This window comes from Prinia subflava, chromosome 23 (assembly GCF_021018805.1).
Source record: "Prinia subflava isolate CZ2003 ecotype Zambia chromosome 23, Cam_Psub_1.2, whole genome shotgun sequence".
NCBI classification, from domain to species: Eukaryota; Metazoa; Chordata; class Aves; order Passeriformes; family Cisticolidae; genus Prinia; species Prinia subflava.
In genome coordinates, this window is record NC_086269.1 from 3,706,180 (window position 1) to 3,722,446 (window position 16,267).

General features: G+C 55.6%; 2 protein-coding genes across 10 annotated transcripts in view; one reads left to right on the forward strand and one right to left on the reverse strand.

Moving 5' to 3' along the window:
• Positions 1-39: 39 nt before the first annotated feature.
• On the reverse strand, positions 40-2,136 carry TAF11 (TATA-box binding protein associated factor 11). Of its 3 annotated transcripts, none has more exons than XM_063418629.1 (5): positions 1,834-2,136; positions 1,571-1,710; positions 1,336-1,423; positions 1,077-1,173; positions 40-428 (listed from the first exon to the last, which is right to left on the reverse strand). In XM_063418629.1, the coding sequence occupies exons 1-5, from the start codon at positions 2,119-2,121 to the stop codon at positions 298-300; spliced, it is 744 nt and encodes a 247-aa protein (XP_063274699.1). In that variant the 5' UTR covers positions 2,122-2,136; the 3' UTR covers positions 40-297. The 3 variants fall into 3 exon arrangements, with proteins under 3 accessions (XP_063274699.1, XP_063274698.1, XP_063274697.1); XM_063418628.1 differs by having other exon boundaries at positions 1,795-2,136; XM_063418627.1 differs by having other exon boundaries at positions 1,780-2,136.
• Positions 2,137-2,582: 446 nt separating this feature from the next.
• The window catches only part of ANKS1A (ankyrin repeat and sterile alpha motif domain containing 1A), a 78,899-nt gene continuing 65,214 nt past the window's right edge, over positions 2,583-16,267 (forward strand). For 5 of the 7 annotated variants that reach the window (XM_063418513.1, XM_063418514.1, XM_063418515.1 and 2 more), the window contains exon 1: positions 2,585-2,825. In XM_063418513.1, coding sequence (XP_063274583.1) covers positions 2,623-2,825 — 203 coding nt within the window. In that variant the 5' untranslated portion in view covers positions 2,585-2,622. Of the gene's footprint in view, positions 2,826-16,267 lie in introns of all 7 variants that reach the window. The other 2 variants (XM_063418519.1, XM_063418520.1) reach the window with 2 other exon arrangements.

Genomic DNA, 16,267 nt, shown 5'->3' on the forward strand with positions numbered 1-16,267 from the left:
CAGCACCGTGGGTCCCACAACGAGCAGATCCCAGTCAGGTTACCAACACAAGAATAAATTTAATGTACAAAAAAAAGAAAAGTCACACATCTGGGCACAGATGGCACATCTGGACCAGCAGGAAATGCTCTGCAGCCCCTGGATGTTCCTCTCCCTGCTGTGCTGAGACCCCAAGTCCAGGTCAAGGGTGCATCCAGGCTCTCCCAGCGTGGGCAGGGACAGCAGGAACATCCCTGAGGTCACCCCAAAGGGGCCTTGTGGAAGAGTCCACGTGGGAAGGAAGCTTGTTTCACCCTCTCAGTGGAAGATGATCTTCTTGTACTTGGAGTTGGGGATCTGCCCGCGAGCCTTGAGCCTCCGCACGGCCTCCCTCATGTGCTTGGGCTGCAGGGGGGGCAGCTCCCCCCACTTCTCACACACATCCAGGGCTGGGCAGAGAAGAGAGGCCATGGCAGGGGCCAGCAGAGCTCTGCCCCTTCCCTGCTGCTCCTTCAGAAAGGAACTGGCAATGTTTGTGTTTGGGGTTAGTAGCTCAGAGCCAGGAATGAACCTGATCCATGAGCTCCTCCCTGACAGAGCTCCCAGGGCAGCAACCAGGACAAAAAGCTTCTGAACCACTCAGGCACCGTGGAGATGCTGGAGCCAGGGAATGGATGAGCCCAGAGCCTCTGCCCCTGGGGGCTGGGTGGGCTTTGACCCCCCTGAGGCTGAGCAGGAACGGCTGGCTCAACTCCCAGCCCCTGTCCCAAACTGCTCCAAGCTCATCTCATAAAGGAAGACTGGGGCAGGTTTAGAGGCTTAAGGAGCTCCTGTGTCCCTGCAGCGCTAATGAGATCCTCATTATGCAGCTGCTCTGGGGCTGAGGGACCGAGCTGCCAGCCCAGGTTCTCTGCCTGAGGAGAGGCAGCAACGCTGGGGGGATCAGAGGGGCTGTGGCAGCTTCACCAAGCCCTGCTCTGAGCCACAGCTGCTGCTGGAAGGGAGAACCATGGAAAACCCGGTACTGTTCCACACCCTGCTCCAAACAGGGAATTCACCCCGGGTTCTTCACCTGTTCCTCAGCAGGTGCCACTCACCTTCCTCCACCACCTCCCCCACAAACACCTTGGAGATGCCCGACATGGCAATGACGACGTTCTGGGACACCGAGGTGCCGGTGATGGACTGGATCAGCTGCGACAGGGACAGGCAGGGACGGTCAGAGTCCCCTGAGCTGAGCACCAGGGCCTGGGGCAGGGATTTGAGCTGGGATCGGCTGTCCCGAGGGGGTGGCACCGCTCCAGCAGGGTCCGGGGGCAGCGCCCGCCCCGCCCCGGCTCTCCCCGCCCCTCGTACCCGTTTGATGGCGGCCTTGGGGAAGGCAGAGCGCCGGTACATCTCGTAGCGGTTCAGCTGCTCCTCGGAAAAGGAGGACACGAGGATCCTGCGGGGAGACAGCGATCATCTCCAGCCGTGCGCGGAACCAGCCGGCGCCGGGAGGAGAGGGCAGCGCTGCGCTGGGCTGGGAGGGGGAGTCCGGGACCGGGGACACGATTCCCGAGCTCCCAGGCACGGCCGCCCGGGCACTCACTGCATCTTCTGGATCTCATCCTCGTCCACTTTCTGCTTCTTCTCCTTGCGCTCCTTCAGCTCCAGCTTCACCTTCCTGGCCGCACACGCCTGCAGCCCCGCGTCCTCCGCGTCCGCCGCCTCTCCCTCCGCGCCCCGCACCTGCACGAGAGGGCAGCGCTCGCTCTGCGCCCCGGGCCCGGCCCGGCCCCGCTCCCGCTCCCGCCTCACCTCCCCATCCGCCACCTCCGCCTTGAGCTCGCTGCCACCGCCAGCCTCCCCCACCTCGCCTTCTCCCGCTCCCTCTGCGGCTGCCGCTTCCCCCGCGGCCGCCGCCCCCTCGCCAGGGACCGGCGGGGAGGAGCCTGCGGGCGGCGGCTCCGGGACGGCGGCGGCACCACCGAGCGCGTCCCGGGCCGGGTCCGCCATGGCCGCGCCCCCGGCGCCTCCTGATGACGAAACACACGCGCGCCGCGAGGGGGCGGAGCCTATCGCCAGGGGAACGGGGGCGCGTGGAGTGTCGTGATGACGCAATTTATCCGCGACTCCGGGGGCGGTGGCGTCTGTAGTCATGGCAACGGAGGTGCGACGGCACCGCCTGATGACAAATGACCGCGAGCGCCGCGCCGGGGGGCGGTGCCTGTTGCCATGCCAACGGCGCCTCTTGATGACGCACAGCTACGGGCACCGCGAGGGGACGCGCGGGGCCGGGCTTGTCGCCATGGCAGCGGGGCTGTGGAGGGGGGCCTCTGAGGGGCTCAGCCCCGGGCCCTGCCCGCTCGGACAGACCGGCCCCGCTCCGCACCGCCCTCCCCACGCCCGAATCCCGCCGGGACACGGGGTTAGAGCGGCACAGCTGCCCGGGCCCCGCAGGGGAAACCTCCCCAGACCCGCCCAAAACGAGCGCGGCTGAGGGACCACGGGCCGCGCTGGAGGGGCGGGGCCTACGAAAAACCCCGCCCCTCGCACCACCCACCCACGAGGCCACGCCCATATCCCCGCCCCTCAGGCCCCGCCCCCGCCGCGCCGCGGCCCCGCCCCGGAAGTCGCGCGGGCGCCCGGGCCGCGCCGGCCATGGGGAAGGAGCAGGAGCTGCTGGAGGCCGCGCGCACCGGGAACCTCCCGGCCGTGGAGAAGCTGCTCTCGGGGAAGCGCCTCAGCTCCGGCTTCGGCGGCTCCGGCGGCGGCGGCGGCAGCGGCGGCGGCTCCGCGGGGGGAGGCGGTGGCGGGAGCGGCGGCAGCGTCGGTGTGGGGCACCCGCTGTCCAGCTTGCTCAGGTGAGCGCGGCCCCGGGGGCGGGGACCGAGGGGTGTGAGATGAGCCGGGGGCTCTGCGCGGACCGGGAGCTGTCTGTGGGGCTGCGGGACAGGAGGGGAGCGGGGCTGGGGGCAGCTGTAGGGGCTGGGTGAGCTCATGGAGTGCAGCCAGAGGGATGCCCGGGGGTCCTGGGGCTGCAGCGCTGCGGGGGAGGCCGGGGCTCTGTCCCCGGTGTGTCCCCCGGGAGGAGCGGGCCGGAGCTCCCCGGACAGGAATCGAGGGCCGTGGGATGAGGCATTGCAGCGGGCTGTGAGGGGCAGCCCTGAGGGTTCAGTGGGACCAGAGGTGCGAGGGGGCCGTGCCAGAGGGGGCTGCGGCGGAGCTCCCGGGGCTGCCGTGCCCTCGGCGAGCAGCCAGGGGCGGGGGCTGGCAGAGCAGGGGGCAGTGACTGTCTGGCTCTCTGGAGCCGGCAGTGCCAGGGCTGGGTGGCCTGTCCCGCTGGCATCAAGCGCTGCTGTGCGGGTGCTGCAGGCTGGCGTCGCTGGAAGCCGCGCTGTGTCCGGAGGGCTCCGTGGCCGGGCAGGTTCCCGCAGAGCTCCGGGATGACTTTCCCGGGGCGGGTGTGCAGCCGGGGGTCGGGCGAGGTGTCCGGGCCCTGCGCTGGCATTGTCGCGGCTGGCGGTGACACTCTGCCGGCTCTGGGATCGGCTCGTCCCCAACCCCATGCTGTGGAATTTGCTGGTTGAAGCTCTTGGATTTTTGTTAGGTTTTTTTCCTCTTTCCCATTTTTTGGCATTACCTCTCTCTGCTGCGCTTCTGGAGCTGCAGCTGTGGGCCACTTCAGCCTCTGCTGGGAGTGCTCCTGGTCCCTGAGCAATTGGTTTGTACTGGGAGGTGTGGAAGAGATTTGTGTCCAGTGCCAAGTGACATTGTTGCTACGCAACCTGACTGTTCAGAGGGATGTGAGTTGCCCCTTTTTGGCCGAATTTGATCCGTTTTTCCTTACACATAACCCAGCTGGATCCCTGCAGGCTGTGCTGGTGGCAGAGGCCTGCAGACATGCGAGCTCACCCTGCCCTGGGGCACACGTTTGCCTTTGTGAAATGTAAATCTACCCTTGAGTCGAGCTTTGTTCTTCTCTTTTGATATATTAAACAGTCTGAGCCCTTGCTTGAGTGGGATGGATGTGCCCGCAGGGGGCTCAGAGCAGTGCAGAGGGTTGGTGTGGTTGAACATCCTGTGAAGCTGAACCAGATCCGTCACTGCCTGGCAGCACCTGGGCATGATGGTGCCTTTTCCCTGCCTTTCCCTGGGACAGTGCCCATCGTGCCATGGTCCTGGAACGGTCCCATGGTGCCAGAACGGTGACTGTCACAGTTGTCACTTGTATTCTGTGTTCACTGCCATGGCTGTACCTGCTGTTGACACTGGATACCCCTTTCCCCTGCCCAGCTCCCAGCCCCTGAACCAGTTTCTCCCTGTACAGCTGGGATTTGTGCCTGTGACACAGATCAGGCTGCATGCTGTGGGGCATGGCAATGTGTCCTGTGTGCCACCTGCTGCCATTCAGGGCTTTTGTGACTGTCCCCACCTCCTGAACACTTGTTGGGCTCTGGCTCTGTTGGAGACTCCTCCAGGTGAGGAGCTTGTGAGGTTTTGGTGAGAAGCAGCTGCTGGGTGTCCCTGCAAGGAGAGGCCAGAGGGTGCAGGAGGCAGGCTGGGACAGGCTGTAGGGACTAGACAGGTGAATTTAAGGGTGGAGAAAACCTCACCTTTTCCAATGCTAGAACATGGAAACTTTTCTAATGTAGGATTTTGCCCTCCCTGGCTGTGGGGAGAAGCCTGCCCTCAGTCAGGCCTGTGTGCTCCATATTTTCCCTTCCTCGGGCAGTGCCTGGCCCTGCTCAGGCTGATCCCTGGTCCTGCCGAGGCTCCTCATGTCTGGAAGGATCTCTCCTGACACGGGAGCTGCTGAGCTGCTCCCCACCCCCAGAGCTCATTCCCAGAACAGGATCATAAACGCTCTGCTGGGCCGGCACCTTTGTTATTTTCTCCTCCCGATTTCAGGTCCCTATTTTAGTTCCTATTTATTTATTTTTGAGGTCCTACCTTTTGGATAACCTGTTCCCAAAGCTCTTCTCTCCTGAGGTGCCTGTCGCAGCTTTTTCTGTCGGTTCTGCATTTCAGGTGTCTCAAAGATACAATTTTGGATGGGGTGCAAACCAGGCATTCCCTGGAATTCCCACATTACACCTGCTATGTGCTGAGCTGGCACCTGCTCCGAGCTGGCACTCATTGGTTCGGGCCATTTCTCTTCCAGAGAGAGCAGGTGCTGCTGGGTGAAGGGATAGAAGATGCCCCTGGCAGTGAATTCCTCAGAATGTGGTGTTTTATCAGGGAACCTGAACTGCCACCGGTCTGTTATCAGTTCAGTGTGAACTTTGTCACGCTCTGGGCTGGAATTACTCCTGCCCAGGCAGAGCTGGGCCCGCTGGGTGTGGAGGCAGCACAGACTCCAATCACCTGTGGCTGCAGGTGAGCAGGAAGCAGCATGGGATGGAGTGGGATTAGCCACAGGAGGAGGAACTTCAGAGACAATTTGAGTCTCTCTGGAGGGGTGAATGTGCCAGGGTGTAACACTCAGGGCATTGGGCAGGAGAATAAATCCCAGCGGGAAGCTGATGGGAGTGGGGAATGCTGACAGCGGGCTGGGGGAATGAGAAGGATGCAGGAGGGGGAAAATGGGAGTGTGGATTTGCCAGAGCAGATGGTGGGCTCACAAAGAGGTGATGGCTGCCAGGGTTTGGGAGGCTGGGCTCCCTGCTGGCATCCACACAGCCCCTGGGATCTGCCAGGCCTGGGGAGCTGCTGGAGGCCAGGCCCAGCTGGGAGCAGATCCTGGAACCTCAGGCAGGCTCGGCTTCTCTGCTTCCAGCCATGGATCATGGCACAGGCAGAAGCACCGTGTGAGGAGCAGCCAGAGAGAAAACCCACTCTGTGCATGCACAGCTTAAGGCTTATGAGCAACAGCAAGTCCAGAAATCAGAAATGGTCTGTGAATCCTTGAGGTTCCTTGGGGTTATGAGCCACTTCTGCATCGAGGCTGTACAATTTGATATATTGTATTTTTTTCCTAGTGGTTCACTGTGAAGTTAAAGGCAGGCAACAACAGAACAATCTGTGGCTGAGCTATCGGGCTGCATTCAGGAGGTTTTGCCAGGAGCAATGAGGGATGGGTTGTGTTAAAGCCAAATCTGCAGAAGCAGCTTTTTATTTTCATCTATTGCTGTGAAAAGTCTGGATCTGTGTTGCCAGAGGGGGAAACTGAGGCTGCTGCTGAGCCCCAGATGGGACATGCAGTCCCCAGGGAGTGTATCAAGGAGATGCTTCTGCTGGGAGTGGGGAGTTTGGGTGCACATCTGTTGTGGGGAGGGTCGAGTGCTGCTCCACAGAAGCCACAACCTTTGTTCCAGCCCATTTTCAGCCATTGCTGCTGGTGGGGGCTCTGGTTGGTTTAAAGAATGATGTGATGGGATGGCAGAACACTTGAGGTGGCTTCCAGCAGTCCAAGGGTGGTTAGGAGTCAGAAAAATGAGTTCTTTTTTTAAAAAGTGGGGCTTGGTGTTTGTTCTGGTGTGGCTGATGGTTTACAGCAGGGATCTGATAGTGCCTTGTGTACTCCTGGGAGGCTCCCACTGCCTGTCTGCTGCCATTCCCTGGGGAAGGGACACGGTGCTGATGCCAGGGAAGGGGGGGATTGCCCTGTCCGAGGTCAGGGTCAGTCTGTCTGTCCCTCTGTGTGTCCCCAGGCCTTGTGGGTGAGCACCAAGCTGTGCAGTGTCCGGTGGAGACAGCAGCAGGGAGGCTCCAAGGTGCAGCTTCCAGGGCTGTGCAAACAAAGTGCTTCCCTCTCTTCCCCTTCCCCACCACAAGGGAGCTGCTCCTGCTGCATTCCCACGGAACGGGGCAGCGTTGGGTCTTCCCCTCGTCCTGATGCTGTGATTCATCATCTCACCCACTTCAAACCTTCTCTCCACACCCTCCGTGCACACGGATCCCTCTTTAATTACACCTGAGCACAGCCATTGCTGAAGGTGCTTGTGCCACAGGCACAGGTGTGCACCGGTGCTCGGCTGGGAATTGTTTCCTAAGTGCCTCTTTAAGAGTTCAAAGGCTGCAGTTACTGCCTGTGACTCTGCAGTGTTCTGTCTCCGTGTGATCTTGTGATGCAGTTTTGGAAAGTTTTTGTTTCCGTGTTCAGGGCTGGGTCAGGAGCACCGGGCTCTCCTCACTCGGGCCTCAGAGCAGTGGCCAAGCCAGTGAGAAACCAGGACTTGTGGTTTCACAGCACCTGGGGCTTCCTTGGACACGTGGGAATTGATGGGTGCGAGGGTTCCTTCCTGTGAAATCCCCTTGAGAGAGCCCTGTCTCCCTTCCCGAGGGGCTGTGGGCAGCCCCAGGTTTCCAGGGTTGGATTGGCAGGGATGGGGACTGGAGGTGGAAGGCTCTGCACAGATGGATGTTGAGGAGGCTGAACGTTCTTCCAGGTGGCTTCCCATCAGTCTTTACCCACCTGCTGGTCCTCTGGTGCTCTGGGATCTGCTGTCTTGGGTATGTCAATGTATCATCGTGTTTGTCTCAGACAGAGGGTGAGAGCTCAGGCTCAGTTTTTGCCTTGCTTTGAGAGTGTTTTGAAGTGCCAGGTGACTTTTGGCAATATTCATATGCTCCTGCAGGTTACCTCAAATGCTCCATCAGGGAGTTGCTGTGAGCTAAGATGTGATGTGAGGAGTGCCATGGGGGTGCTGGTCTCAGGTGAGGAGCATCAGGTGGACTCTGTTGTGCTGAGGATGCTGAGGAACCAAGGCAGCTACTGCTGCTGACGGTGCAGGATGTGAACGCTCAGTGTCCCACGGTTGCAGGGGCTGGAGCAGAGCCCAGGCTCAAGGCTCCCAGGTGTTTTAGCAGTTGCCAGGTTGCACACCTTCCCAGGGCTCGCCTAAGGTTTGTGCTCTGTCCTCTCGTGGAAGGAGCAGCAAAACACATCCACTACATGCATTTCCTTATTTCCCATGCCGTTCCCAGGCCTGACTGCAGCACTGGCTGGAGTATCCTGAACAGCTGTAGGAAGCCTGAGTTGTTTGTGTTCAGGTGCTTGTGAGACTCGAGTACTCTGAGGGGATGTTTGTGAGGTTCTCTGATGGATTTTTGATTTGCATACCCCAAGTTCTTACCCTGCCATTGAGCTGTGTGAGGAATTTTGGGAAGAAAACACAGCTACACCTGTCACCAAACCTGGGATGTTTGAGTGATGAGATCCTGACATTTCCGCAGCCTCCTGGCCTCCGCTTGTGTCGTCAGTCCTGAAATGGAAGAAATACCAGAAATACCAAGTACTGCAGATCTGAGCACAGCCAGAGCACTCTGTGTTCTGAAAGCAAGGAGTGATCAGAACTCAGCTGGATGCTGAGTGTTTGACGGATGGGTTTGTGCACTTTACAGTGCAGTGTAAAGATTCCAGCGCGGCCTGGCCGGAATGAGGGGCCCAGCCATCCCCAGCTCCTCTTCTCGAGGTTTGGCTGTGCCAGGGGGAACAGTGCAGCTGGCAGGTCTAACAAACTGCTGTCTCCTGAGGCTGCACGGTTCCTGCATGCAGCAGGAGGGAAAGGCAGGAGGAGCAGTGTCTCCCTTTCCCTTCTCCTCCCTGCGTGCAGCAGGCGATGCCCCAGCCATGAGTGTTGGTGGAGCTGCTGCACTCCGTGCCACAAGTCCCCTCCAGCTGTGGAAGGCTTTTTGGCAGGGAGCAGAACTTGGTGTAGATGAATGCTTGGAACAGTATTTGGTGTATTGGGAGCAGCTGAGCTAAGAAGCAGCGTTCACCCAGCTGGATTTTTGTGAGGTAACGCATCATTTCTGTGAGACTGAGGGACAAACAGGACAGAAAAAGCATAGGTGAAAGGTGTGACACAGAGTACAGGTAACACAGAATGGAGGAAATGCATCCATGTCATGCCAGACCAGAAGGAAAGCCCCTCTCAGCCACCATGGGACAAAGGACAGGCGGTTCCTGGAGGCTGAGCCCCTCCTGTGGCAGTGCCCGAGGCCCTGCCAGGCTGGCTCTAGCAGAGAACATGTGCTGACACCTCCACTCCGTGTGAGCTCTTCGCCTTTCCGGGCTGTGCCATCCACCCCTGCTCTGTTCCGCTCCTGGGATGCAGCTCTGGAGTGCTGTGGTGCTCTGGCTGTGGAATCCTTCCAAGGTGAAGTGTCCTGGAGATGGGAAGGTGCCTCTGAACACGGGTGGTGGCCTTTTCCTCTTGTCACTGCAGCACGAGCTGTGCCCGATGCTGAGCCGGCCCTGTCACTGTCCCACAGAGCTTACTCCAGAGTACAGCTTAGTCATGGAAATGAGATAAATCCTATTTCACAGAAACTGGTAAAAATAAAACTATTGAGGATTGATTTGTTTCCATAGCAACCGACTGGCGAAGTGAACACAGCTGCTGTCTGCAGGAGGGAGGAAAACAGAGCTGGAAATGTCGGTGCACCTGGGCTGGCTCCGGCAGCCCTGGGGGCTGCGGAGGGGGCAAAGGCTCAAATCGAGACAGGGCAGGAAGGTGTGAGCTGCCTCTGGAATGAAATCTGAGCTGGAGTGTGCGAATGTGCCCTCTTCTTCACAAAACCCAGAGAGCCTCAGAGCTCTTTATGTCCTGCTCCCAAAAGGTTGCACTCCCACAGCCTCAGGGCTGGGGACATGCCCTGCCCTGGGTCAGGGCATCAGTGCCACGTGGTGCCTGGGTATCCATCACATACACATTTCTAGACCTGAATCCAAAATTACCTTGTCCTGGTACCATAACTCAATGAGAAATACTCAGCTTTGAGAAGTTTGGATGAATCAGATTTGAGTCAAACTTTTTCCATTGCCCTTTAACTGAATGTGGTGCTGGGTGCTCAGCAGGGATTCCTGCAGGTGTTTGTATCCTGGAAGAAAATCCAGTTGGGCCTCCAGACTGCTGGATAAGGGGCTTAAGTTTGAAACTATTTCTGTCTTGGCAGTGTGTAGATTTGTGTGGTTTTTACTTTTTCCTAAGCCAGGGATTTTAGCTGGCTCTGGCACATGCAGGATGTGAAGGTGGCTGTTTCCCCAGGGTTAATGAGGGTGAGCTGTTTAAATGTTTGGGAGGCTGCAGCATGCAAAATGCTGGGACTGTGTTTAGGTACATGCTTGGCTTGCTGACATGTGGCTGTTGAGGGTTTCAGGTGAAAATCACGATATTTTCCTGAGGGAATTACAGGAGGAGGCCTGTGTGTGCATTACTGGACACTCTGCAGGAGCCTGAGTTATTCAGCTGCAGGAAAGTTGAGCTGGAGCTGGTGTTTAGGTTTGGTAAGCCCAGGCACATTCACACTCCTCCCTTGTTATTTAAATACATGGTTTCTTTTAAAGGGAAATTAGATTTAAAAATAAACGTCAAGCACGAAAGAACAAAACCCTGCCTGAGAGTGAGTGCCATAAATATTATGTAAATACATTATCTCATTAGATTTTTATCTAATCCTGTTGCCTGCTGTTGTGCAGACTCCTGAGGCGAGCAAGGCTGAAGATGTCATAGGTGGTCTTTCAAATCTAATATTGAAGTGGGTTGGAAATTAGCTGAATCGACTTTTGCCTCATCCTAATTAAGACACAGAGAAATCCGCTCAAGTTTGGCATTCCAAAGTGCCTGATTTTAGAACAGAATCCCATTCCAGAGGCTGGCTGTCTGCTGAGGTTTGAAGCACGCCCATGCAGAAACCCAGGTGGGCTCCACAGGCTCTTCCTCACCGCTCTCAGTTTCAGGAATCAGCACAATTTTTTTAGGAATCAGGAACAGGATTAGGATAAAACCTTAAGCTCTGAAGGCTTCAAAGCTTTGCGTCGTGATCTTGGTTCTGTTACAAGGACAGTGAAATCCATCAGACGACTTAAATGAGAGGCTGTGTCCTGTGGGCTTGCATTGGTTTTTTCCTAGTGCTTCTTTCCAGTGATTTCTTAAGCCGTGGTTTCTCACTGCACAGTGGGGACTCTGATAGAGTTGCCTGCCCTGTAAGAGATGTTTGACCTCAGTTCATCCCATGATCCCCACGGCTGACTTGTGGCTGTCCTGGGGTGTTGTTAGTAACCACCTTTGCACGATTTTGAGTTGCTGCATTGCCCCTGTGCCCCCTTCACAGCTCCTTTCAGCCTGGTGCAGGCTGTGAAGCTCTCTGAGCTCCTGTGGCTCATCTGCTCTGGGTCAGAACAGCTGAAAATGGAACTTGGAGGATGTGTGGAATTCGTGCTGGATTTGGCATTTTGGAAATATTTCCTCTAATCTCAACAGAAATTATTTCACAGGAGTGAAACAGGATGTGACCTTGACATTCCTTTTCACTGAAAATAAAAACTAAAGAGAATTGGTTTAAAAGCTCTGAGGATGCTGGTTGTTATATGGGTTTGAGTTGTTACAGCTGAGAGATAATTCTTTGCTGGGACAGTCACAGTTACCCTGAAATTGTTTGAAGTAATGGAGTTTTATCCTGCATATATTCAGGAGCCTGACTGCTGTATGTACCTTCCTTCTGTACATTAAAAATGTCAGTCTGGGAAAGGCTCTGTTGCTGAAAGCAGCTTTTTGCTGGGAGAGCTGTATTAAACAGAGAAAAGTCTCAGAGCTGGGTCTGTTATTCTTGCAGAGAAGTGGGCAGAAATATTTCAAGGGGTTTGGAACATCTTATGTTGTACGTGTTCCCCAAAGAAGGAAGGTTTTTTTCAGGTGAGGAGAAAAGCTGTTTGAGGCTGTCATTGTGGGCAGAGTCAGAGCTGGCATTTGGGTGAAACCAGGACTGGAAGCTGCAGATCCACCATGAAATACGTGGGAACGTCTCTCTTTGCTGCCTGTCCCATTATTGGTTTGGTTTTCCAGCGTTAGGGGTGGTGCAGCTGCCTCTGGGGCTCTTGGGGAGCAGCCCCTGCCCTTCCCCAGGGCTCTCAGAGCAGGGCAGGACCTTCACACCCCACCCCTCTGTTTGACTGCCTGGCTCATGCCCTCAGCTCTCAGCACTCTGTTTTTCAGCTTGAACTTTATCTCTGTACAGATAACACAGACAAGTAATGACAACTTCTAGGAGTTATCTCAGGATTTGGGAATAATTTCCTGCCTTGGCCATTCACTCCTGTCCCTGCTTTCTAACAGATTGGATTTCAAGGATGCTTCTGGAATAAAAGGATGTTCTTTCTGATTTCCATCCTTCTTTTCCTGAGCTTTTCCTTAGGAACTGTTGTCTAAGTCAGTGCTTTCTGTGGTTGTGTAGCATCCATCAGGAGCAAGCAGAGCTGATCACAGAGCCCCCCATGTTCCCATCTGAGCTACCATGGGGTCACTTCTCTGTTTGCCCTCCTCCTCTTGCTGTCTTTGCTCTCTCCTTCCCCTGTCATTTGCTCTTTGGGCACCCAACTAAAAAGCTCATCAAGAAGGAATGTCTCTGCAGTCAGTGGTGTGTCGATGCCGTGTTTGTGTCCCGCACTGTTGCCAGTTAATCTCTCCTTGCTGTGTCTTTCTTTAGCCCTCGGGGAGTCCTGGCTAAGCTGGAGCTGGGATTGATACAGGCTTAAATGGAGCCATGTGGGTGAGTGGCTGGGCTGCTGGTGTGGGCTGTGTTCAAGGGTAAAATGTGCTCCAAATGCTTCAGTGGAAGCTTTGTTGTGGCTCTGAATCCTCCAGCCCCGTGTCCCCTTCCTCGAGGGCCTTGCCTCTCATCCTGTCATTCTGCTGTTTGCTATCAGAGCAACTCATTTCCTTTTCTCTCCAGCTCCATGTTTCTCCTACCTGTCCTGATGTCCTGGGCTGCAGCCCAGGGGTCCCTCCCAACCTCCTGGGGTCTCCCCATGTGCACAGAATTGAGCACAGCAGTGCCAGCACCGATTCAGAGTCCTCATGTCACTGATCTGGGCAATGTCACAGGGGAAGGGGGATGTCGTGCGAATCTCTGTCTCACTGGTTTCAGTCTCCCTAAGGCAAAAGTGCACTCTGTGTGCAGTTGTTGGTACAAAATAATTGCATTTGCTTTTTTAATTGCTGTAGGGAAGGGGTAATTCAGTCCCTGAATCTCTGTCTCTGCTTGACTTGGCCTATTTACCTGCTTTTCATCCGCCCCAGGTCAGACACGTCGCGGTTCAGTGTTCCGGGCATCAGGGCTGGGCAGCAGCCAGGCTGAGAGGGACGTGAGCAGGATTTGGGAAGGGCTGGGCAGCAGCCAGGCTGAGAGGGACGTGAGCAGGATTTGGGAAGGGCTGGGCAGCAGCCAGGCTGAGAGGGACGTGAGCAGGATTTGGGAAGGGCTGGGCAGCAGCCAGGCTGAGAGGGACGTGAGTGTGGATGACATGGCACAAAGTGAAGGGCCAGTGGCCAGGAAGGAGCCGTGGTGGCCCAGAGGAGCCTTAGAGCATGTCTGGCTGGGCTGAGCAGACAGACCTTGAGAAGTCTTTTAGTGCTGAGATGGGGAGAACATGGGGTGCTTTATTGTCTCTCTATAGAGAGATCTGAGACTTCACCAGGAGGAGGGTGTCCGTGTTTAAATAAAGTATCACCATCCCCATACCCTTGCAAGTGCAAGGTGCTAGAAATCCCAAATTCCCTCTAAGATATGTGTTGGATCAGATCTGTGTGGGTGCTGGAAACAAACATTGACTTCAAGGTGTTCTGATGCCATTGATGTTGTCTGACAGTGAGCAGAGGGTGACACATTTTCTGCCATCCCAAAACACTTAATTGACACATCCATCCCGTGCAAGGGCACTGGCAGGCAGGGGAGGGCATGTGCTCTACCACAATTTTTTCTGCACAAGTTCCTTTTGATGATGTTTTTGCTCCCAGCTCAGAGCTTTGTGCCTGTCAGAAGGGAGCAGCGCAGATGGACACGTTGGGCTCCAGACACGATGCTCCATTGCTGTTGGCTGAGTGACATGTCCTGTGGGATCCTGCAGCTTGTTAAATCATCTCACAAAGGAGAAGGGGGAGGGAAAGCCTGGTGCGAGGTTGCCAGCTGTAGCCAGCTCAGCTGCTGAGTGGTTTTGATCAGGAATTTGTGGCTGCCCAGGGTTTCCTTCTATTTCTCTGGAAGTGCTCAATGAAGGGAAGGCCAGTGCAAAGTCTGACACCTTTCTAGGGAATTGTGCTCCAGTGGAACCCAGCAGCCTGCACCATCTACATGTGTCTTGCTAATTTTTCCTGCATCTTATTTATTTAATACTGTATTTTCATCCACTTAGTGCATTTTCTCCAGTGCTGTGGGAGCAGAGCTGAGCTGCAAACAGAGTGGGGAATGTTTACCTGAGCAGTGCTCTGGTTCCTGTTTGCAGTTCCGGGGTATTGGTTTATGACACTGATAATGCTGCTCAGTTCACTGAATTTCTGCAGGAATGTTTTGGTTCCTTTTGCTCCTGTTCCTCAAAACCCCATCTAGTCAGATGCAGAAGAAGAGAACAAGCCACAAAATCAGGGTTCAGTAAACCTCAGTGAGAGGTTTGTCAGCATTTGGCAAATGTTGTCAAATCTCTGTCCTCTTTTAGGGGTCACTTCCCTGCCTTGAGTGAGCCCAGAGTTCAAGTCAAACCCTCCCATCTCCTTGCTGGGGGGCTGCCTGCCCATTTTCCCTGCTCCTGCCTTGCCATCATGCTGCCTTTGGCCAGGGTGTGCACAGGGGGTGCTCCTGCTTGCACACACATCAAACCCCAGAGCTCCTGGACCCCTCCCAAAGACACTGCCTGGCTTTCTCTGACCCTTTTTGTACTTCTCCCTGCAAAGCTTGTTTGGCCCTGGCCCTGAGGTCAGAGCCAGCATTGGAGCTGCTCCTGGTCCTGGCCTGTCATCAGCTGGGAATGCTCCTTAATGGGAGCTGGTTGCAGAGTGCCTGTAATGCTTTTAAGAATAAAGAGCAGCATATGCACTCAAACCAGACCTATATTTTTCCTGTCCTGCAGCTCTTTTTGCCCCTGCTTGAAGGGATTCTCTGATGTAGCACACGCTGCATGCCTGACCCAGCCTTTCTGCCACCCCCCACCATACATTAAGTTTAAATAAATGCATTTTCACTGCCAGGAGCCATCCATAAGGCTAGGGCTGGCCTCTTCCTAATGGGGGATTTAGCTTGGATGGACACATTTCTATTAGTGGTGCCAACCCTGTCTGGTTCCTTCCTAGTGTGAGCTGCAAGCCCAGGAGTTCAATGTGTGGTTAAATATCACAGGTCTGTGCCAAGCCAAAACAGCCTCCCCTGGAAATGAGGAATGGGAGCTGGTAGCCTGGTTCTGAGGGAGGCAGATGAGCTCATCTTCTGCCTCTCAGTTCCTGAATTGATCCTTCACAGGCTGCTGTCACTTTGCAAACCCATGCAGGTTTCCTGCTCCTGGCCACCCTCTGCTCCTTTCCATGGGAGAAGGGATCATCTGGCCTTGAGAGGATTGGTTGGTGCACAGTATTGCTCCACTGGTGGAAATGCTGGTTTCTCACAGCACCCTGTTGACCTCACACTGCCTGAACTGTCTGCAGGTGTTGGGCAATGAGGCTGGAGCTGTTGGCAATTGTTGTTGAGAGCTGTTGCTTCACTCAGAATGAGCTGCTGAAGTGGAGCTTGAGGTCTGGCTCTGTGCAGAGGGCCAGGCGTGGCTCTGACTGCTGCAGTGTGTCAGTCAGAGTGGACTGGAGCTGAGGATTTTCACTGGAATCTCTGCTCAGTGCCTCTGTTGGAAGTGGGTCTGATGATAGAGCCCAGGCTCGGCAGTTCTCGTTCTGGCTGTGGTGTTGTGCAATGTCAGCTGGGTCACTTCTATCTGTCCTGCCTTTATTATGGTCCCTGCTTTTCCCTGTCCATTCTGGCATCTTGTACTTGAGCTCATGACCCTTTGACTTTGAGGAAAATCTACCCACGTTTCTTATAGCAAATTAAAATCTGGGCCAAGAGGTTGAGGAGTGCAGAAATGGAACCTCATGGCTTTGGCTTCCACTCTGATATCTGGAGTTTGACCAGCTGTTCCCCTTGGGCTTTCTCAAAACCTGCCAAGAGGGGCTGAGAGTCCCTTGCCCCAGCAATAATCTACTTCAATCTTCTCCAGCCTTCCCTCAGCCATTTGTTTATAAAAGCTGTTGTAGTATCTGGTGGTTGGGGTGCATAAGAAGCGGGGTCCCCGCTCTGCTGGCAGTCCCACCATGCCAAACCCTGCCCGCTGGCTGCAGCAGTCCCTTCCTCACGCTTCAGAAAAACATAAGCAGCTTCCTAACCCTCAGGCCTTGCCCGAAGTCTTTGGGTTGTTTGTGTTCCCTCTGTAAGCAGGAAATACCAAGTTGCAGGAATCCAGTGGCTGCATGGATGTGGAGAGCTGGGGTGTGTGACTGACCTGCTGTGGTGGCCTCTGGGCAATGGACTCGAGGGAATCCGCCCC

Coding starts and splice junctions, on each gene's coding strand:
- TAF11 (XM_063418627.1), bottom strand. CDS start 2,121: ATGACTACAGACGCCACCGCCCCCGGAGTCGCGGATAAATTGCGTCAT. Junction 1,424..1,570: donor GATGAGATCCAGAAGATGCA/GTGAGTGCCCGG, acceptor GTCTCCCCGCAG/GATCCTCGTGTCCTCCTTTT. Junction 429..1,076: donor GGGGGAGGTGGTGGAGGAAG/GTGAGTGGCACC, acceptor TTCTCTGCCCAG/CCCTGGATGTGTGTGAGAAG.